Source organism: Apis laboriosa, unplaced genomic scaffold (genome assembly GCF_014066325.1).
Source record: "Apis laboriosa isolate Shangri-la unplaced genomic scaffold, ASM1406632v1 scaffold34_cov151, whole genome shotgun sequence".
Classification (NCBI taxonomy): Eukaryota; Metazoa; Arthropoda; class Insecta; order Hymenoptera; family Apidae; genus Apis; species Apis laboriosa.
The window spans coordinates 6,697,471-6,720,523 of NW_025222928.1; the positions used below are offsets into that span (position 1 = coordinate 6,697,471).

The 23,053-nt window shown below is 28.7% G+C and overlaps 5 protein-coding genes across 6 annotated transcripts; 3 read left to right on the top strand and 2 right to left on the bottom strand.

The window, feature by feature from the left end:
* The first annotated feature begins 3,556 nt into the window (after nt 1-3,556).
* LOC122714788 lies at nt 3,557-8,632 on the top strand. Its single transcript, XM_043936461.1, has 3 exons — nt 3,557-3,849; nt 6,091-6,151; nt 7,368-8,632. Exons 1-3 carry the CDS (start codon nt 3,840-3,842, stop codon nt 7,654-7,656), a joined length of 360 nt encoding a protein of 119 aa, XP_043792396.1. The 5' UTR covers nt 3,557-3,839; the 3' UTR covers nt 7,657-8,632.
* An 879-nt stretch (nt 8,633-9,511) lies between these two features.
* LOC122715044 (transmembrane protein 192) lies at nt 9,512-11,124 on the bottom strand. 2 transcript variants are annotated; one of them, XM_043936940.1, is made up of 4 exons: nt 11,065-11,124; nt 10,700-10,831; nt 10,229-10,625; nt 9,512-10,153 (listed from the first exon to the last, which is right to left on the bottom strand). In XM_043936940.1, the coding sequence occupies exons 2-4, from the start codon at nt 10,799-10,801 to the stop codon at nt 9,909-9,911; spliced, it is 744 nt and encodes a 247-aa protein (XP_043792875.1). In that variant the 5' UTR covers nt 10,802-10,831; nt 11,065-11,124; the 3' UTR covers nt 9,512-9,908. The 2 variants fall into 2 exon arrangements, with proteins under 2 accessions (XP_043792875.1, XP_043792874.1); XM_043936939.1 differs by having other exon boundaries at nt 11,060-11,117.
* A 420-nt stretch (nt 11,125-11,544) lies between these two features.
* Nucleotides 11,545-14,849, top strand: LOC122714727. Its single transcript, XM_043936343.1, has 9 exons — nt 11,545-12,291; nt 12,395-12,539; nt 12,616-12,825; nt 12,921-13,094; nt 13,192-13,293; nt 13,435-13,651; nt 13,765-13,993; nt 14,109-14,358; nt 14,444-14,849. The coding sequence occupies exons 1-9, from the start codon at nt 12,065-12,067 to the stop codon at nt 14,843-14,845; spliced, it is 1,956 nt and encodes a 651-aa protein (XP_043792278.1). The 5' UTR covers nt 11,545-12,064; the 3' UTR covers nt 14,846-14,849.
* A 194-nt stretch (nt 14,850-15,043) lies between these two features.
* LOC122714728 lies at nt 15,044-19,638 on the top strand. Its single transcript, XM_043936344.1, has 2 exons — nt 15,044-16,544; nt 19,310-19,638. Exons 1-2 carry the CDS (start codon nt 15,455-15,457, stop codon nt 19,537-19,539), a joined length of 1,320 nt encoding a protein of 439 aa, XP_043792279.1. The 5' UTR covers nt 15,044-15,454; the 3' UTR covers nt 19,540-19,638.
* Nucleotides 19,639-19,882: 244 nt separating this feature from the next.
* LOC122714918 (U3 small nucleolar RNA-associated protein 25 homolog) lies at nt 19,883-22,437 on the bottom strand. Its single transcript, XM_043936700.1, has one exon. It carries the CDS (start codon nt 22,258-22,260, stop codon nt 19,993-19,995), a length of 2,268 nt encoding a protein of 755 aa, XP_043792635.1. The 5' UTR covers nt 22,261-22,437; the 3' UTR covers nt 19,883-19,992.
* Nucleotides 22,438-23,053: the final 616 nt, after the last annotated feature.

Here is a 23,053-nt window from a genome sequence, read left to right on the forward strand (position 1 = left end):
AAAAAAAAAAAAAAAGAAAAAGAAAAAGAAAAAGAAACACGTGTAATTTATCTATTGGATGGAGAAGAATTCGAAACGGATGGAGAATGAAATAAAGAGAGGAATCTGTACACGTTTCACGAATTATACACGTTCGATGTTGGAGAGTAAGGGAGAGAGGAATCAGGGGTATATGCAATCGATAATATCCACGGACAAAAATACTCTTCGGCAACTTATAGACTTTGAGCGTACGTCGTGCCACGGACGACCGGACGTTCCAATCTGCCGGAAAAGATTCTCATATACGTATACTTATTCTTCGCTGGAAAATATTTATACGTTCAATCGTGATCTATGTCGCGAAACACAGTATTTAATCCGTTCTTGGTTTCCAGCATTTATCGATAAACACGGTAAATATTTGCCCGCGTTAATTCCCTCAAATAAAAGAGACGCGAATCTGCATTTGATTCGCGCAATGAAATATATATCGCGTTCCATTTATATCGCGTGTATGTATGTGTTTGTGTATGTGCGTGTGTGTGTGTGTGTCATGATCGTCGATTTTCGCGCTAAACGATTATTAATTGAAAAGGCTTATTCATCCGGAAAAAAGATTCGATTCCAGGTAAAACGAATTATTCGGGTTATTATATACTGGAATTAGAATAGATGAAAAATACGGGTGGAACACCGGATGAAGAAATTCGGATTTATTAACTCGAATCGGTATGCGTGGAATCTCTCGACGCCTTCGCAATTTTTGCTAAAAGAAACAAACTGCTCGTTTTTTTTCTTTTCTTTTTTTTTTCTTTTCTTCTTTTTCTCTTTTTTTTTTTTTTTTTTTTTTTTTTTTTTTCTTTTTTACCTCTCTCGACTGGAGAGGAACATTTAACCTCGATATCAAATGTCTAGTGCGTTGAGTCAGGTTCCGAATCCAAGGTCTCGTAACAAACGAACGTTTTAGTCCCTTTTCACTTCGCTAATACACGTTTTTTTTTTTTTTATCAGTTTCTTTTTTGGAACTTTTGTAATTTTAAAGGGGAGGATGAGGGGAATGTTTCGTATAAATATTAAAACTAATTTTCGAAAAGAAGAATTTTCGAAATTCTTTCAGTTGGGGGAGCACATCTCGGATCTTGTGTTTACATTATAGATTATCGTATACCCGTTTGGTAAAAGGGTATGAAACAATTCTCCTTTCAAGGAGAGAAAAAAAAAAAAAAAATATCGCGAGAAGTGTTCGAGATCGAATTTAGACGACCTCTTTCGACATTGACAGTCATTTCTCACAATGATCAAAGATTACGATCTATGCAAAACTCGAGAGAGGGCTCGATAAGATATCAGCATTGACGCATGTACTTATCTTGGAGACAATTTTTATCTTCGGCAAAGACATCGAGCTTAGAAATTCTTCTCGATTTTTCCCAGATTTGACGTATGTAATACGTAAACACGGATCACCTATATTCGATATTATCACCCAGATCGCCTCCCATTAACCGCTCGCGATATTTGCACGAGAGATCTTGCAATTTAGATAACAATTTCGTTTTCTACTTTATAACCCAATTAACCCTTTTCAACGATTATTTCCCTCCACTTTGAACAAACTTCCTCTTACGTCATCTTTGCGATATATTTATTTATTTATTTATTTATTTATTTATTTTTTCTACCATCATCATTTTTATATATATATATACTCGTCTCTGAAAATCCTCTCCATCTCCTCGCTCCAAATAGAATAAAATCGCGTAAATCTATTAGAATATGATATATTAATTTAGATTAGATTAAGTTTATTATAAGTTTAATATATATTTATAATTTTTTGAAATATTTCAATAAAATTTCCACGAAATATTTTTCAAAACGATTCCCTTATCGAGCTTTCCTCCGAGTGAAATGTCGTAATCGACTTAACGAGCGAAAATAGGGAGTCGATCGGCGGCCACCAGCCGATCTCTCGAGTGCGGCGAGACAAAGAGGCGGAGAAGGAGAGGATGATGCGAGGAGGGAGAAGGGAGAAAAGGGAGGAGGGGGAGTTAAGGACGCAGACACACGACGAGTGAACGCGTTTCGTGACGATGGTTAACCACCACGCTCCCTGCGCGGTACGGCATACCGCGACAAAATTAGCGACCAACCGAAATAATTTACCACCGAACCCCCCGAACAGTTGTATGGTCTTCGTTTCGCGAATGACCCTGAAAACCGACATGGATCGGCCGCGTTCCTTCGGCCTCATCCGCGCCCATTATCATCCGGACATTTCTCAGCCGTGTATTTTTTTTTTTTTTTTATTACATGAATAAAGAAACGAGGATTTTTCGTACGAACGTACGAAGGAATTTTTAAAAAATGATCGTCGAGAAATGGCGAGAGAGAATTCGTTCGTATTTAAGAAATCGGAAGAATTAAGTTGTGCATTAGGTGAAATTTATTCTCCTTACGTCTCTTTTGAAACATTTTGAAAGGAAAAGTGACGAAGAAGCTTCCTTCGTTACTTAATAGTTTTGCATTCTCGTGTGTTATAACACGAGAATAATGGATGATACAACGTTGCATCGAGTTGCACGCTAACCCGTCTGGCTAATTAGACGAGGTCGCCTAATGTTAATGTCGCTAAAAGACGACCTGCAACGTGGAAAAATACACGTAAATACTGGGATCACCGGAAATGAATTTCAATTTTCGCGCGTAATTAATAACAATGCGCACCTCTTCCGGAAAAACTATCTACGTACGTGGGATTTCATTAAATCTAACGATACTCTTTCCTCTCTTTTCTGGATGGACAAGGTATAAATTAATTACAAGATGTACGTATTTCACGTATAATCCGTATAATCGAAATTCAAAATGAAGTACGGACGTCATTATACGAATGATTCATTCAGTTAGTTAAATAAGCAGTCAATATCCGTTTCTGCGAAACATCGATCCGATCTGTGTAAATCGTCACCTTTCACTCGAAGGCAAGTTTTTTTTTTTTTTTGTCACTTTCGAAGAATTTTTCCTTCCCAACTTTTTCCACCGGTTTTCATCGTTTTCTCCTTCCTCTCTTTCGCCTCTCGTTTCCCACCTCCGCAACTGGAATGGAATCGCGAATTACGGCCAATTGTTAATTGCCCCCGCATGAATGTTCGCCTGTTCCTTTATGAAATCATTTAACAACAATAAAGATCAATCGTTTAAAAATAGATGATGCGGAGTTAAAAACAAGACGTGGACTGAAATAGAAATTGCGGCCAATTTTACGAGGGTTACTCATCATCGATAAGAATTATCGTCGATTTAAAAAAAAAAAAAAAAAATTGGATATTTTTAGCGACAAATATCGATATACGAGTGTTCGTGGTTGATATACACGCATTTTCTATCAATGGAATATCGTTCGAGTGTATCGGATGTAGTATGGATGTAAGATGCATATGATCGAAGCGAGGAGGGTTTATCGAATGTATGAAAGAATAAGAAAGTGGGGGGGAGGGTATGAAATAAAATTTGTCGGTTGCATCCACCCTTCTCTCTCCGTTGAACCTGCAGTTGAGGTTGTAGCGTGGCAATAGAGGCCGGAGCAGAGTCAGTCTGCGCGAGTCTTGCGAGTGGTGAACATCGCGTTCTCTGTCCGCTCGTCGGTTTCGTTCACTGTTCAATTGAAACCATCTTTTTTTCCACTCGTCTTTCGCTCTTCCACGCATCGTTCGCTCCCAAAGCAAGAGAATTTGTCGAACAGCCGTTTAGAGGGTCGATTTTATTTAATCAAAATAAAAAATAAAAAATAAAAAAGAAAAGTCGAGAAGACGAGAAGAGAAATAGATAAATTCATCAGAAACATTCCAGCACAGATGGTCAGAGGTGAGTAGAATAAAAATTTTCTTGAATTTTTTTATTGTTGTCGAAATATTTCTTGTCGTTTGTTCGAAAAAAAAAAAAAAAAGAAAAAAGAAAATAAAAATGTTTGAAAACAGCAACACGAGACTCGTATAAAGATATATAAATATTTAAAATGAAGATTCCGGTGTGCAATTAAAGCTTTCTGACGAGCAACTGTTTTTGTTATGAAAATATTCAAGTTTGAAATCGACGCCAGGAATCTAGCGTGGAAACGTTACAACTGGTTCTAAACGGCATTGACGTTTATCCGGTGCAATAATACGAGAGGATACCTATATTTACCTTTCCTCTCTCTCTGTCGCCTCTGACTTCTCTCTACGCTCTTCTTTGTTCCTTCTTTCTTCTTTCGTTCGGCTCGCAGAAGTGGTCACGGCTCGTGGATATTTTGTGTACAGGTCGTATTGTCTAAGGTCGCGAAGCACTCAAGACACGATTCTCTTCCTCGTGTCGAAGGTCGTCGGTCTACCGAATAAAGAAAATTCCTTCTATATTACGGATCGCAAATATAACATGTGATCTCGGTTCAGATCTTTTTTCATACGTATATTTAATTTCGATTAAAGGAGAGATCCTTTTTTGTTATCACGGTCAACATCCTCGTATTATATATTATAACGTAACATCGTAACACGTTGGTTAAAATAGCATTCGTTTGATAATCGATTTCGTTAAAGTCTCGATATTTGAAGATATTTAGTCCACGTACTGCTTAATTAATCGTTTTATCAACGAAACGGATGTAAGCTCTGCTCTATGGGGCCAAGGTTCTGGTCTCGGTCGGAATCGAGTTCGTCGATTCTATTTTAGAAAGATCGGGATACCATCTTCTCCATACACGCTTCATATATATCGCTCCGATCATCACCGACGGTTTCGCATTTAGCAATCGATAATCGTGATCCATCAATCGAGAATGAGATATCGGAAATAACGCGCATAATTTTTCGATATATATATATATAACGTGTTCTTCGACCTTGTCGAGGTTTTAACCGGTGCTATTAGGAGCAAGGGTGGGATATTGAGGAAAGTATTAATTAAAATTCGCGTGGTTCGTGACGTAGGATATGACGTGTGCAACATGCACGTGTAAATGGACTCGATTTGGTCCGCTTCCATCGGATAAATTTGCATACGTCGTTCGTGTAAAACGGTCGGCCTGTTCTCGCGAATAATATTTTTACCGATCGATTCTTTTTTTCTTTCCTTTTTTTTTTTACTTGAAACTTTTTTTCAAATAAAAAAATATTTTACTTACGATTTGTTTCGTTTGCTCATTTTATGTTCGATGAATTGATACAATATGGTATGGCGATATGCCGATCGATTCTTCGTTAAATAAAACGAATTTACGTAAGAAAATCGCTGAAAAATCGCAATCGTATAATATATTAAATCTTATGAATGGCAAACGAAGATAATATCGCGTCAACGTTAACGTCACGATAATATCATTTTCCAATCGCTTTCTTTCTCTTGAAGAAAAAACTGATTTGTGTATGAAACCTTTTACCGTGTGTTCGCTATAGAAAAGAAACGTTTCGAAACGTTGAATTGAACAACCGTTATAAACCGTAGAAAAATTACTTTCCACCACCATTTCGCGAAGAAAATGCATAAGATAAGATATTTTATTACGTTATATATATCGAGCATGAACATCGGTAGTCTCCGATATGCGCGCTCGTTGTCTTGAAATAAACGAGGGCTTCGTTTACGCATCGTGTCCTTGCCGGAGACGCGTGTCAACGATATATAAGACGAAACTCGATTATGCGTTTCCTGGGAGTACAATCGAGTCAGTGTAATAATCTTTCGACTCGATTCCCAAAAATGTTCGCAAATCGTTCAATTCGTTTTAACTGGTCGGTTGCCTCGAGGCGGAGGAGAATTTTATCACTTGGCAGGGAGAACAAAGCCGTGGTTTCATCACGTTTGAAATTAAATAGCGTGTAATAATATTCTATGATACGTCATAGAGATTCGCCGTCGCAATCATCGCGATAGAGATTTGATTGACGATAAATTAAACGCTTTACTATTCGATGACAAAAACGTATTTAAACTACATTTAACGATTGTGTTATAAATGTTTACAGCGTTATAAACGCGTCTTATCCATGCTTGAACTTGAGTTAATAGATTTGATAAAAAAGATTTTTTTTTTTTTATTAGAATTGTTGAATCCACTCTTTGTTTCAGGATCGTTGCCTGATATCGCAGTAACGATGGCATCGGGAAGAGAAATTTACGGTGCATTCAGGTAAACAATCGTAAATTTTTTTTTTTAAAAAACGCGAAGCAAAAACTGATATGAATTTAAGAATTAAGAATTAAGACGATTTAATTTAGATTTTGTCGAATAATTTTAATGCTTGATAAAATAAAAAAAAAATGCCAAAGATACTTATAGATAATAATTGTTCATACAAGCATAAAAACAGCAAAGTCAATATTAATCCTCGATCAAATTGTAGCTAGGAATAGATTTGGTTATCCTGACCGAATCGTGCACACATTTTCAAACGCGCAATCGAAAGTCTGTTATTTCTAGAATTTTCGTGGGTGTATCCAATATCTATTTATCCATAATCGGTTTAATAGAAAAGTCAGCCCGAAAAATAATCGATGTCATCGAATAGTATGATGATCATATTTAATTTCAGTTTCGTAAATTAATATTAAAAGATGTATCAAGAAAATTGTATTTGTCGATTGTATTTTTATCAAAGCTATAAGTAATCATCTATTATAGACCATGACGCAAATTAGAAGAATTTCTAATTTTTTCCTCTTGTAATAAAACATTCTTCCATCGTAATTAAATTAAGATATTTATTTCTGTAGAATAAAAAATTCTACTTATATTTATTGTGTCCTTATTCGTAAAGTTATTCAAATAATTATATTATTATTATACACGGTGTTTTACGTAAAATCAATTCGTTATAGCCTAGACTAGGTACTTCAGTACCAATGACGTAACATTGACGCAAGCGACAATTGTTGCCACTAGAATGCTGCAGGGCAGAACGTCGATAGTTTAGACCAACTACGAAAATCACGTCCCTCTTAGCGACGAGACCTGCTAGCTTCTCGAAACCCAAATTCGAAACGTAGACTCGACTGCCATTACTCTAACATACCATTTATAAATCATTAGTAAACAAACAAAGTTCGTACAGCGATATTTAATATTTAAATTCAATTTTAAATTCATTATATATATAGTCTTCTTCGATCGAAATTAATACCAATAGATTGGTTTAACCAGATCTCGAAAGAAAAATGATGTCGATAATCATTGAAAAAAATAAGATAAAATGTAATTGTTAAGCATAAAAAATATAGATAAATAAAATTCAATTTATCCTCACTCATTTTTCGATATCAACAAAAATCCGAGTTGGATTCGCAACAATATAACAATAACAAAAAAATGCATCCAAATTTTAACATTTTTTTTTCTTAATTTACAGCTTGATCGTTGACGATGTCGATTCCCACTCGATATCAAGCGAGAACTCGGATTTGGATGGTTTATCGAATGAAACCAGTTCTCAGAACTCGTCCTCCCAAACGCCATTGGACAGTCCAGGCGGACCTAGGGAAAAAATCAAGCAGATGCAAGTGGAAGCCGAAACTAGAAGAGGGGAATTTGCGAGATTACTCGAGGAACACGCTCAGGTAGTAAGAAAATTAAAAATGATGGAAGCCGAGGAGCAACTCTCGGCAACTGGAAACGTTGTTGGAGCTACGCACGCGTGATTCCATCGTTAACAATCATCGTAAAACAGTTGTGAGGATTGGGACCACCGCGACTACGCGATATACGCGCCGATTCTTTAAGTGCGAATTGGAAATTTAACGGAAAGTGTTGTGTGGATTTAATAAATAGTTTTGTGCGTTTATTAATAAATAACGATGATTCAAAATAGAACAATGAGAAATGTAAGAGGAAACTATTTTTTAAACAAACGTATATTTCTATAGTCTGAAAATTATTATCTGTATAATTTCTATAAGATGAAATTTGTTGAGATTACTTTTTAAACAACGATACATTACCAAAATGGGATAGGAAAAAATGTGCAAATTAAAAACAAAATCCTTGATCATTGCTTATTGGTAGGAAATATAATTAGAAATCTTACCACTATGACGAAAATCGCGTCACAATTGATAGATCTTTAAATGTGAAACGAACTTTTTGCTCTTCTCTGTAATTTTATACAAAACGCTATAGCGTTTGCATGTTCGTTATTTGTTAAAACGAATCTAATATTCGTAAGTGGTATAGATATATAAAAGTAGAAATGATCAAGCGAAATTTGACAAAATTTGTTGCTCATTGCTCTAGAACAATTTGGCAAAAAAAATGTTCAAAATTGACTAATACGGGAACATATTCTCGATTTGCGTTTATCATGAAGTCTGAAAAACTTCTTCTTTAAGACAATAATAAAAAAAAAAAAACATTCGGTATACATTCTTTATAATCTTGAAATAATCAGGATTAATGTATCCGATATACATACGCAGCAAAAATGGCTGGCCTAAACGTGTAGTACAAACTTTCAAAAAAAAAAAAAAACAAAATATAATAAAACTAAAATAACGAGAAGTTTCAGTTTTAGTACTGTTTTCAATAAACCATCATTTTGTAGAACATTTTCATTTCCAAAAGAAAATGTCGAAATTATAACTATGTAGTAAATAAATAGTAAATAAGTACAAGCTTCTACATTTTATAGCATTGTATATTTAAGTGTTCCATATGTATAAGTGAGTAATTTTATATACCATGGAAGCATATATAGATTCATATAATAGCATAGGAGTCTAAGCCTGCCGTAATACACGTCAACTTTTTGTAAATAGAATTCTCTTTTAATATTATGCATCGTTTAAGATGTTCATCCACAAGAAGCCTTATAATATATGTAGTTACACACTAAAAAAAAGAAATCATTATTGAGAACCTTATTTTGCGATTATTATAACATATTATATAAGGTTCGCATTAAATACGGACCAAATAATCACGAATATGATCTTTTTTGTCTCTATGTGCACATTGCGTCAGGTTTTTATCGATATAAATTAGGTATTATTAGGCATTTATAGAAATATGCATATATACATATGTATTATAAAAATATATATATATATAGAAACATTTAGTTTATTGCTAAGAAATTTTTCAACATAATACATCAAACATATAATGTAAAAGAATTTCTTTTTTTTTAATGATATTTAAAACATACTTTAAATTAAAAAGATTAGTTTTAGTATTAAAAGTATATTCATTTAACTCAATGATAAAGAAGCTTATTTTGAAGAATGCAGAATACATTATTGTTTTATTATCATGTCAACATAGTATGTAATAAAAAATGAATATTATGTATTGAAGATATTGCTAGTCTAAGTACAATAACTTCATATAATACAAACAAATATGTATTATAAATTATGTAAAGTGTATTTAGATGTAACTAAAATTATAAGTGCTGTATATTGAAAAAAATATATACTTTATTCAATTAGATATATACATTTCTTATCACAGAAATTATTTTTGATTTTTTATAATCATGTATATTTTTTATAACATGATATCTTTTTTAACTTAATAATGCCACTTAAATATACGGTTATTTTAAATTAATATAATTAAATAATAAAAATAATGTCAAATATTTAACATTTGTCCAATAATTAATGTATGAATTCAAACATTATGATAATACGAATATCAGAAAAAAAACGAACGTTCGTATGATTCCGATCTTAATTGTGCAAGCCTTACACTCGAAATAATACAATATTATTAAAAGTTAGTGTATTCAGAAATAAAAAAGGGGAAAAGAAAAAATAATGGAAAATATTAACATAACAGCAAAAATGAACGAAATTATAAAATGAAAATATTTGTCTCATACTCTTAATATTATAATTACATATATATGATAAAATATCACTTATACATATAAGGCTTGTACTCTGTCAGAATCTCATGCTTCAGGTAATCTACGTTGGGTTGCCAACAGCATCATTCTATGACTTAACTTAACATTATGATCTCTTAAATATCTTATTAAATCCGCTTGTTTTTCAAGCAATTCTTCTAAATTAGATTCTCTATGACGATAACCTACTTCATTACTACCTGCATATGTATCTTGAGTAAAAGAAGATAACCATTCTTCTCTAGCAACATCAGCTGGTGGACGTAATCGATTAAATCTTAAAACTTGTTCTATAAAATAAAAAACATTATACTTCTGAAGTTTTATATACTATAAATATTTTCAATATCTTTTTTTATACTTACTAATATAATTTATATAAACTGGTACAATAATTATAAGTTCCAATGTAGTCAAAAGCACTATATAATTTAGTGGTGTGAACCATTCTGATGCACGACAATATTGTTCATAATTAACTTTATGTGTGTGATGCAAAAACACAGCTAATAATAAATAACATGTTATCCATAACGATGCTATGAAAAGAGGTGTTCTTATTTGTTGGTACGTTGATTGATAAAAATCAAGATATCCATAAATACGAAGCTTATGATGTTTTCTTTTTACTAAATGATCTGTTAACATTATTAACAACCAATATGCACAATGAAGATATAAATATATAAAATATGTATCACATTTATTATTTTCTTCAGGCCATACAGCTATAAATATAATTCCTGTAATTTCTAAAGATACCTAAAATTTCAAACATATAATATTTATTATTGTTATTATTATTTGTTTGTTTTATTAGAGAAATTAATACTTACACCAAATATAAGAGGGATAAATGTAATTAGAACAGTATCTAATTTATGGAAATGTTGTTCTTGAGAAGTTAATACAGGTTGAAGATATTCTTCGTCATCCATGTTATGAGATGAGTCAAAATATACAGCTCCCTACAATACAATTTTGAATTCACACATCTTTGCAACCATATAATACATTATACAATAAAAATTCATAGTACAATTATAATGTTATAATATAATAATATAAATATATATTTTAAACTATGAATAGTAGACTCACAAGAAAAGGTTATGTTTATGTTACATTGAGACTAATGAAAATAGAATACAATGAAATAATAATTTCATTGGAAATATTATTTCTGTTATACTCACACTACCTGATGTATTTAAATTTCTAATAAGACTGACCATTCCACCATAGAAAGATAAAATAAAACAAGAAAATTACACTTTTCACTATCAGAATTAAATTAACATTTTTCTTTGTGTTAATATATATAGAATATACTAATAATAAATAGCAAGAAGAGATATAATTTCAGAATTTTATCAGAATTTAATCTATATAATAACACACGATATAAATCATTTAGAGTCCACGTATCGTTTAATTTACGTATAACGGAACATAGCTGCAATACAATGTAAGCATAAGATCAAAATGTCTACTAAAGATAAAAATTATATGAACATCGTTCATAAAATCTGATTTAAATTTCATATAAATTAATTGAAAAAAATTATAATTTACATTGTGTAATATATTATTAACTTTGTTTTTAAATTATATTTATTAATGTGCGTTTAATTAATGAAAATTTATTTTGTTTTTATATATAAGAATAAAAATAGTTGATCATATGTATACAGTGTTTGATAAAAAAATATTTTAATAAAAGTTCGTAAAAATAAGACGATAGAAAACGTAATAGTCGCTAATAATTCAGAAATACCAAATTTCTGTATGGATGCTGACATTAATCAGAGGATGCTGAACAAATATACACAGGAAGCGTCGAACTTTATTTTAAAAACACAAAATAAATCTTTAAATATAGTATCATTTCAATAAATGTAGTATCATTTCATATAATCACGTCTTTGAATATAGAATGTTGATATCATTTTAAAAAGATCTTTATAATTCAAATAAACTTTAATTAAATATATAATTTTATTGATAATTAATAGAAATAAATCTTAGATCGATGTTTACAAATTTCACTTGCAATATAGAAAAAAAAAAAAGAAAAAAGAAAAAAATAAAACACAATATACGATGGAGAACACAACCTAAATGAACGATTATATTAATTTTGATCATAGTTAAAATTTGTCAAAATTTATTGTGAATTTATTTCTATAAAATTAACAAGTATGTTTGGACGACAAATTTTCTTAAAGCCTGTAGACAATCAACACGATGAAAGACGTAATGATTATATTCGACAATTATCCCCAAGTCAAGGACATGGAATACCATTTACTGAACTAATAAGCGTACCATATTTAAGAAATGATGGACTAATGCTCGATTTAAATTTCATTTTTATCGACGATGATCATGTTCAATCAAATAATCTAAATAATCTATATTTTCAAACGTTAGTTTTATATATACACATATATAACAAGAAATTTGATATACTAAATTAAATGAATTATTTATTCGAAAAAATATATAATAAATTATTAATCACATTTTAGTAACCGTGGAAATATATCTAATCGATATTTATTGGAATATATAAGACAAATGAAAGAAAGATATCTATTTATGGAAAGAGAATTAACAAGAGCAAGAATGTTAATCCCAGTAATATCGCGCAATACTAATGCCGTACATCAATCGGTATTTTAACCATCAATATTTTATTAATTGTATAATAATATTTTTTTTTCGTTCATTTAACTTTATTTTTCCAAAGGCACAAACAGACATAAATTGGAATGAATGTTCCCTCACGAAATATGGACATTTTCTTGGAACTTCCTCAAAAAATCAATACAAAAAGAATCCAGAGCAAATTAACGTTTCATCAAGAAGAAAACATTATACTATGAAAAGAAATAAAGAAAATTCAATCAGAAAAACTTTGACCGAATCAGATTGGATGAAACATAGGATTTCCTCACAAGTATTCGCCCAGAAAAGAATAACAGAATGTTGAATATTTCTTGAAATTGTTTAATTTTCTAATATATCTCTATTTTTTTTTTTTTTTTTTTTTAGAATTTACAGAATGATATTTATCCTATAAAAGAGCCTGATAGCAATACATTTCAACCAAGATCATTAACTAGCAATTCAACCACCGTTTGTTCAATGCATAATATAGCTGTGATTCTTCCACAAGATTCAATTCAATTAAATGATCTATCAAAACACAAACAAGCTGAATCTAAAGTAATTAAAATGATATCAAAATTAATATCATGATAACAAAATGTTTGATAATATAAGATATATATATATATGTGTATTTTTTAAAATATATTTGTAGATAAACGTTGATATCCACAAAGCTGTAGATAAATTAGATTCTGATGAATCTAAAATTTTTGGAAATTCGAAAAAATATTTCAATCCGTTTGAAACTCGGAAGGTAGGTTAAGATCATACGATCAAATTTTTTATCAATTTTTAATCATTATTAATAAAAAGATATTAATAAGACAATTTAATAACTTAATTTATTTTATTTTATAAATGATTCGAAATTATTATAATTATTAACGGCGAAAAGACGTCGATGGAAATATGCCAAAGCTTTGACAAGAAACACGAACCGGAAACGTCGAACTATACTGACTTCGATGTTAAACACGAAGATTGTACACAGACTAAACCCGCTGTAAATACACCAGAATTTCGACCAATAATGGGCTCAAAATTTAATAATGATATTTCCGATCAATCCACATCTCACTGCCAACAACAGAATATCAATTCTGAAGAAAAGTGTATGTTTAAAGGAATTGAATTTTTCGTAATTACGAATGTATAATATCGAAGAAATAATTTTGGTAATTTTTTTTTTTTTTTTTTTTTTTTGGTATTCGTGAAATATTTCTAGGTAATCGTAATTATTGGAACAATTACACGAAAAAATTACCTTATGGAAGAACACGTGCAAACGATTCATCGAGACAATTTACGCGAATTGTTCAAAAACAAAAGAAAGAAATGCATAAGAGAATTCCGACTCCACGTAGCAACGTTCATACCGCTTATACTCCTATGACACAACCTTCTACCTGGAATTCCATGTTAGATCCCAATGGCTTTACCATTCAATTATTAAGGTATATAATAATATAAAATAAATAAGATAATATAAAATAAATAAGTAATATAAAATAAATAAGAAAATAAGAAAGAGAAATTTTGATCATCTTCATGTTTCTTTTCACTTGACAGACTCGCAGTGTTACTTTACGCTCCAGCATTGATGCCGGCGTTAAATTCATTGATCGCACGACAAAGCATTCAAACAACAATTCCCCATTTTGAAGGTTCAAATGATTTGTTGACGCAAATTTTCACAATTTTGAACAATCAACAATGCGTCCCAAATTTATCATACGCACCAAATCCTAGGATGGACGAAAACTCTCGACAATTTCGAGAATCAAGTACCCATAATTCATCGGCGCAATCAAATTCCGAGGTATAATAATTCTATATTTTATATATAAAAAAAAAAAATTATTTATAAATAATGTATAAAATAATTATGAAAATTTTCTTGTTAGAATCTTACGAAACAATTTCAAAATGATACTCATAGAATAAAAACTTTCGATAATAACCAATTCGAAAAAAATTCAATCGCTGTTAACACTTCCTTAGAGATATGTAGTTGTAACACTATAAAACAATCGCCTTCGCAGTCGTACAATAAAAATATTTTACACAATCAAGAAGATGAAAAATTGGTTTATACATGGACTAGCAAAAAATCATCAAAATCATCGGAAACAGTAGTGTTAGAGAAACCAATATTGAAAAATGAACAAAATAAGGAGAAAGTATCGGAAAACCAACAAGAAAATTCTGAATTTTTCGAAAATTGGTTAATTCAAAAAGATCCTAATGTTTGGGACGATCCAAAATCCAAGTCTTCGAATATTTGGCAACAATATGTTAATCAATAATATTTAATTCTATGATAATACTGAATAAACACTTCGATCTAATAAATTACCATTGGAAAATATAATCACCGCTAATACGTAGTACGGCTTAAGGACGCTTGCGCGTGGTTCAAACACGTGGCAAAGGAAGGAACTTTTCTACGAACGTTTGTTCAGAATTGCAGTCTTACGAGCTTTCGCTGCCGAAGCGCATCCTACAATATATTCTCTTTCATATTCTATTTTGTAAAATAAAATTTTCTTATTTTTTGTTTGTGTATAATAAAACAAAAATTTATTGGATATTAAATTAAAAAATAAAAATTAATTGCAAAATCTATATTTACGTGTAATTGAAATTAAATTAATGGAAAATACAAAACATCAACGAAAGATCGGTTTCATTGCACGAGTGAACTTATTCGGTGGAATTTTTATTTTAAACTACTGTGAAATGTAAAAATTCGTATTTCTTCAAGATGACGATGATAATAAGGATAAAAAAAATAAGATCTTAATAAAGATAAAAATAGAAACGAGAATGATTAGAAAAGAAATTGGTAAACAATTACAAGCAATTCGATCAGAAATTTAATTTTCTAAAATTGGTTATAAAAAAAAAAAGTAACAATGAGTAAAGAGGAAAGTAGTGATGGTGGTCCTCAAGAAGCTGGTGGAGAAAATAAATCTCCGGGAAAGAATGAAAATGCGGATATTTTTGAAAATCGAGCTAGCAAGAAAATAATACGTTTATTCACCGTAATGGCTTACATGTTCTCTGTAAGTTTCGTAGCCATTGCCTTAAGTGCATATTATTTAATTCTTTGGAAACCTCCAGATCCAAGGCTTCTACGGAAACCGATTCAATTTTTATCTGAACCCGAAATGCAATTCTTATTAAGCGATCAAATAATTTTAGAAAACGAATCTGCGAAAGAATCTAACAACAAACATTCGCTTTCCGGTCGTACCGGCAAAAAAAATCTTTTCCATAATTACGATCACATGAAAACGCCCAATGAAAAATTGAATGAATCTTTGATCCTATTGAGAAACTCTTTGATTGAATCTTTACAAAATAGAATCAATGATTCGAATTCTTTTGCTCGAGATTCTCCTCGAGAAAAATGGACGACTTCTAATTTCTTTAATTACAGTTCGTTTGAAAAAGAAAATACGTCAAACTTGACGAGAAAATCAAGCGAAAAAGATGCAAGACATTCCTCTAAAATTATGAATCGTATATTTAGTAATAATGGTACATCCCAGACATTGGAATTTCCGACTATTCCTGGAGATGAAGCGAAACGCGATCATTTTACAACTGTTAGAAATTACTCCTTGTATCTTGAATCATCTCAAGATACTTTTCCATTGAACGATTTAACGAAAAAAACTGCTGAAAATCAAAAACAATACAAGAAAAATGTTCCATCTAATTTTAAAACAAGAATGGAAACATTTGATAAAAAAAAAGAAAAAGACAAAATGACTCGATATTTAAGAGATAATTCATTCGATGAAGGATTTGTAACGATAATGGATAAAAAAAATCGTGATATTCAAGAAAATAAAGAAAATCTTGAATATAATGTGAAACCTGCGATCAATTTGAATAGAGTAATTAGTACAGATACTTCCAATAATTTCGAATTTGCAAATCGTCTACAACACGAGCGATCACTAATGAAATTAGCAGATTTCGCGTTAAAATTCAAAGGTAAATCAATTTTTTATGTTTAATTTTTTAATTTTTTTTATTTAATTTTAAATATATAATATTGATAATAATTTTGTAATTTATTATATTTAAGTGAAAAATATCATTAATTTTACAAGCAATTCTTCAGCATGCTAACATACACTTGACATCTATATCTAGCCTATCTCGAAAAATATAATATTTCATTAAAAAGAATCAATTAAAACCTTAGAAAAAAAGTAATCGATGGATTGATCTATAATGATTATCCGTATTGCCCGCGTAATGACCAGAATAGGATCAGTCGATCTATTATGGCTTCTTCAATGCTATATCTTTTTAAAGATTATATTTTTGTTGAATAAATATATCATATAAATTTTTTTCAATTTAAATAATTTTATCTGAAAAATAATATATATATATATAAATTTAAAAAAAAATTATATTTATTTTTTTTGTGTATGCTTTTATTATTATTATTATTATTTTTTAAATATGTAAAACTTCTATTGAATAATAATCATTAATCGAAACTATATTTGTCAAGGAATGATCGAAGAATAATGCTATTAAAATAAAGGAGCGCCTCTTCTATAAAACGAGAACGTTGTCAAAGTCGCTTTACCTTCGAAACGAAAATCTTGTTTAAGCTTTAACTAAAGTTTATAGGCTCTGATATTAGCAATACCTATTCTTGATATTTGTAACCTTCGAATTATATCCATGAAATATGAATATAACGTATACAGGGTGTTAATATATTCGTGAAACATCTTTGGAGATATCGATTCTAAAAACAAATACAAAAATTAGTATATAAAAATGTAGACTATTAAATTATAAATTGAATTAATTGAAGTTTGCATTAAACAAAGCAAAACGAAAATAGAGTGAAACCATTCTGTCTTCATTACATTGTTATAGCATTTTATTCTTATCTTGCTTCATCTAATGCAAATTTAAATTACTTGTTTAATAAATAATTTAATAAATAAATCTCAATCGATATTTTTATATACCAAATTTTATTTGTTTTATCCTTTAGAATCGACCCATGAATATATTAACACCCTATATATGTATGCTTAAAAAAGTAATGCTTAAAAAAGTATTAATTGAGTTACAGTATTTAAACTTAAATAATTAAGTTAATAAACTTAAATAGTTAATAATTAAGTGAGTTACAGTACTTACATAAAATACTTGTGCAACATTTTTAGTCCTTTCTTTGTCATTTTTATGGAAGCATTTTCACTTGAAACTAAAATGATTTTTATCCAACTATATCTTATGAAAATTTTTTTTTTTTTGATTTATTACATTATGTATATATTTATTCTTGTGTTTGATATAATTTAAATAGAAAAATTTTTATCGATTTTACCAAACTTTATATTATTTTTTTTCAATTAAAACGTTAATTAAAATATATATAATTTAATAAAATAAAATTCTAATCAAAAACAATTAAAGAAAAATCAATATATGATATTATTAAATAGATATATTTATATTAGAAATATCTAATAAAGATTTCAATAAATGGCTATGCCTTCGAAATAAAATAATATTACTCAACGTATCGGTTTTAAGAACATTTTTCTCTCAACGAATCCCGTAAAGTTGAGCAACCCTTGAAGCTTGTAAAACGAAGCACAATGAGTCAAGATTCTTAGACTTGCGCAGTGAAAGCTCGTTGATATCATTGGACGAACATATTTAATAGTTATACTAGTAAATGTTGATTTGTTAGTCAAAAACGAAAATATTAATAAAACGATGGAAATGTCAACATAAGAAAATGGATAACGCATCCTTGAAATCTCATATTCTTTTTAATAAATTATCGTGAAGTTTAAATATTTTTTTGCCACTATCTATTTGCAACATCTATTATATTCGCTTGGGAACGCCCGACTGGTAAACAAAACTGATTTTTATTTTGGAAAATTCATAAATCTGTAAAAACAAAGTCATTGTATATTTTTAACATATAGATTATAAAAATAATTAGTGCAAAATTATTGAAAATACTCGATCATACATACGTAACCTGTCGAATGTAAAATTCTTCATAAGAGTGTATAATGTAAGAAATATAGTTTATATTTCTTATAAAGTGTAGCGCATTTTCATAAATTAAAAAAAATCAAAGAAGCTATAAATTTAAAAGATTTGAAGAAAATGTTTTTTTAGTTCAAAATCCCTTTTGAAATCTTTTTCTTCGAATCATTATAGTTACAATTATTATTTTTCTATGAATATTTAATAATACTCAATAAAACTGAAGTTATCAGAACTAAAATATAAATTTAATTTCAATTTAATAGTTCTGAAATTGTATATAAATTGAGAATGCAGTTACCGCGCAAAATGAGCGCCCAAAATGTAATGGCAAGTATTAGTCGTACATTAGGAAATCGAGAACATAAACCGACAGGTAATGAAATTCGATTTGCGGGAGATGAAAGGAAAGATAAACTTTACGAACCAAAACACAAACAAAAATTGGTACGAGTATTAACAGTAGTAGCCTATGTTATATTCGTTAGCATGGCAGCAATTTTGTTATCGTTATATTATACTTTCTTATGGGATCCTAAAGATGTTGTCAGAAAGAACATGAAACCAGAATGCCCCGATACAAAATTATCTGTCACTACTCCTTTTGTTATAAATGGTAAAAATAAATTTTAAAATCATTGAATTGTTGTGATCTCATTATTATTATTAAAAAACTAATTTGAACGTCATAAAACTAATGCTTTTTTCTTTTTCAGAAACGCAGGTAGAAAAAATGACAAAATCGATGACAATAGCGAATGAACAAATTTCTTCATCGGAAATTATGAGTACTCCTCAACAACAAAAAGATCTGTTAACTATTTTAACAGAAATTGCTGAAACGTCATCGACTACTACTCCGTTAACAATATCTGAAGATTTACAAACTAATTTAAGTACAGAAACCAAAGAAATATCTACAAAAGTACATTCTAATATTAATTAATTTGCTAGAATAATATTAAAAACTATTAACAAAAAAAAATAAATTTTATTATCAGAATCTTTGATTTTATTATGATATATATTTAATAATTTTGACTAAAATAATTTAAATTAGTTTTTAAATCTATATATTTTTTAACTTTCAGAGATGAAAACCGAATTATAATTATTTATTGAAATAATTTTGTTACTGAAAAATTGAATAATTGAATGATAAAATTTTAAAAATGAACAAAATCATTTTATATTTTTCCTTTAATTTATTTTTAAATTATATATTAGTAAAAAATTAAATAAAATAGTAGAAATTAAATAAAATATTTTTCATTATTAATAATATAAACTGCAATACAAAATTTTTATATATTTAATAACATCAAGAGTGATAATATACAATTGACATTAAAATAATTACATAAAGTTGTATAAAATATTTACAATATATTTTTGTTCCCTATTCACCAGTCATAATCATGTGAATAGATTTTTCTGAGCCAAGCATTTGATTGGCTCTTTGAGTACCCACAATTGCAGATAATTGCATAATATCATATTTACAATATAAAACAGTAACTGTCATATTACTTTCAGACCCTGAACGTGGATTTTGATTAGCTTCTTGCATTAAATTGCACATTTCTGTGTAAAATTGAGGAAAAATTGGTGGTGCATAAAATATAATATGTCTTATACCTTTTACTCTTATTCTCCGAAAAAAATGAAATCGTTCTGAATATAGAAGGAAATGTGCATCACTGTGAAAAAACATATCTCTTGCTCTTGCTACTTTTGCATCTTTGGAATATTCACAAATTTGTACAAAACTATATTCTTCTTTTTTGAAATAATTACGTAATTTTACAAAATCAAAGTAAGATGGTATAAAAATCAGTGAATGATTCATAATTCTATCTTTATACTGAGGAAGTATTTTTGTTATAAAGAATTCCATTCTATATTCTAAGGCATGAGAATGACTTAAAGTTTCAAATTTGTGAAATACTTGTGGAATCTGCATAGCTATTTGACAAATAGATCCAGAAGAAATAGAATTTATTACTTTTATTTTTCCTGCATAATTGTAACATTTCTTATTAAATATTCCATAAATTTCAGGTACATGAATACTTGAAAATATTAATGTCTGTCTATAGTATTTAGTCCATCCATTTACACACCAACTTCTTACTCTAGAAAAATCTGTCCCATGAGAATCCTTAGGTTGTAAATGTAAATGATTTAATATATGTATCATGTGATCCCAATTTTGCATTAAAAATAATTCTGCTTGATCAAGAATTAATAATTCTATTGATGCCAAGAAATCATAATCTCTATCTGCTTCACCTTCTGCACCTATTAATATTCTTAAACCTAATAGAGATGAAATTATTATATCAGAAGAATAAAATTCTGAATATAATTTTAAGGTTTTTCTTGTAATAGCAATTCCTATTTTGAACGTATCATCTGTATTCCCTTGAAATGTCAATTCATAATCTTCAGGTTTTGGATTTCTTTTTGGCATTATTAATTTATCACCACTAAAATCTTCCATAAATCTCTTCTTATTCATTACAGAACCACCTTCGTCTTCTCCAATTAAAATAGAAATTAATAATTCAACAATTTTTAAACATGAATGTCTAAAAGGAACTATTATTAAAACTTTTGGTCTCACCAAACCCTGATCTCTATATTCATCTGGAATTTCTGCTATGTTTGTAGATTTTGATTTTATTTTTGCATTATGATGCAATACTTTTGTACGTGTTTTTAACACATGATTGATTGTATGCAAACAATACACAAATCTTATTTGATCAGCATTAGAAAATGTTCTTTCAGGATAATATAAATCTTGATAATTATTTATTATTGAAAATAGTTCCTTTTGCAAAGGAGTCATAACAGATGAATTTATATTATCTTTTATATTTAAATAATTTGCTTTTGTGAGATTACCATGAATTTGAGATTTTATATATAATTTATTCCACTCTATATTATCAATTAATTGAGGGATAGTACCACATTTAGCAAATTGTTTATGTTCTAAAACAGAAATATTAGATTTTTTTGTATCTTTTGAATCTTCAAAAGATTTTAATATTTCACATATAAGATTGCCTAAAACAGGCCAAGTTATCTTTTGTGTTTCCATAATTTGTGGAATACTAGAAACTGCTTCATAAAGTTTATCACTTAAATCATCATGAAGATGAATTGAAAATGGATCTTTTAAATAACCAGCATCTTCTTGAGCTGTTTCTGGATCTTCTTCATCAACCTCTTTTATTTTAATATCTTCATTATCACTTGTTAAATCTACATTCTCATTTATATTATCGAATTGCATTGTTAAATTATTGGTTTCTTTATCATTCTTACCAATATCATCATTATCAGTACATATATCACTTTCTGAATTAGAATCAATAGCAGTCACTTGTAAATTAGTAGTATTTGAAAATGAGGATAATAAATTTTGTAATGGATTTTCTTGTTCATCACCAGAACTATTACTTTCTATTTCCGATTGTTGTTTCAGTTTTTCTTCTTCTAATATTTGTCTACGTTTTTCAATTTCCCTATTTTTAATATCGCGATCTTTGATATATGTTGCATCTTTTAAGTTAAATTTATTTTTTTTTGGCTTCGGTCGATCATTATAACGATGAAATTTTCTTTTTCCACGAAATGATTTTTTACCATGTGCCATTCTTATTTTTTTTTAAGTAATGAAGTAAAATTCACTTACGTATGCTTTAAATGCATGAATATTTTTGTTTAATATGCGAATATATATTACATAATTACATATATAAATTATACATATTTAAATTAAATTAATATATTTTAATTTATAACAAAATAATTTAGTCTCATAAACACACACTTTGAGTATATATAACACATTCCTGAAGTTCTTCACTTACATTTAGTAACATTATAACCGCTGAATTCAAATAACATAGATACATTATTATTTATTCAATAATTTTTTAAAAAATCACCATGACAGAAAGATATTTTAATAAAAAATATTATAATAGATATAATAGATATTATAATAGATATTAGAAACTAGATTATAATAAATTATAAAATAAAAATATATAATAATTTTAATTGTATATAAATTATACATATTTAAATTAAATTAATATATTTATTAATATTATATATATAATATTATATATAATAATAATATATATATATATATATACTTTAATTTATAACAAAATAATTTAGTCTCGCAAGCTTTGAGTGTATACATATTCCTGAAGTTTTTCACTTTCATTTAGAAACCGCTGAATTCAAATAACACAGATACACTATTAGTATCATTTATTCAATGATTTTTTAAAAAATCATCATAACAGAAAAAAATATTATAATAGATATTAGATTATAGATATTAGATAATAGATAGGTATAGATAATAGATAGATATTAAATATTAGATTAGATAGTAAATACTAGATAGTACTAGATTATAATAAATTATAAAA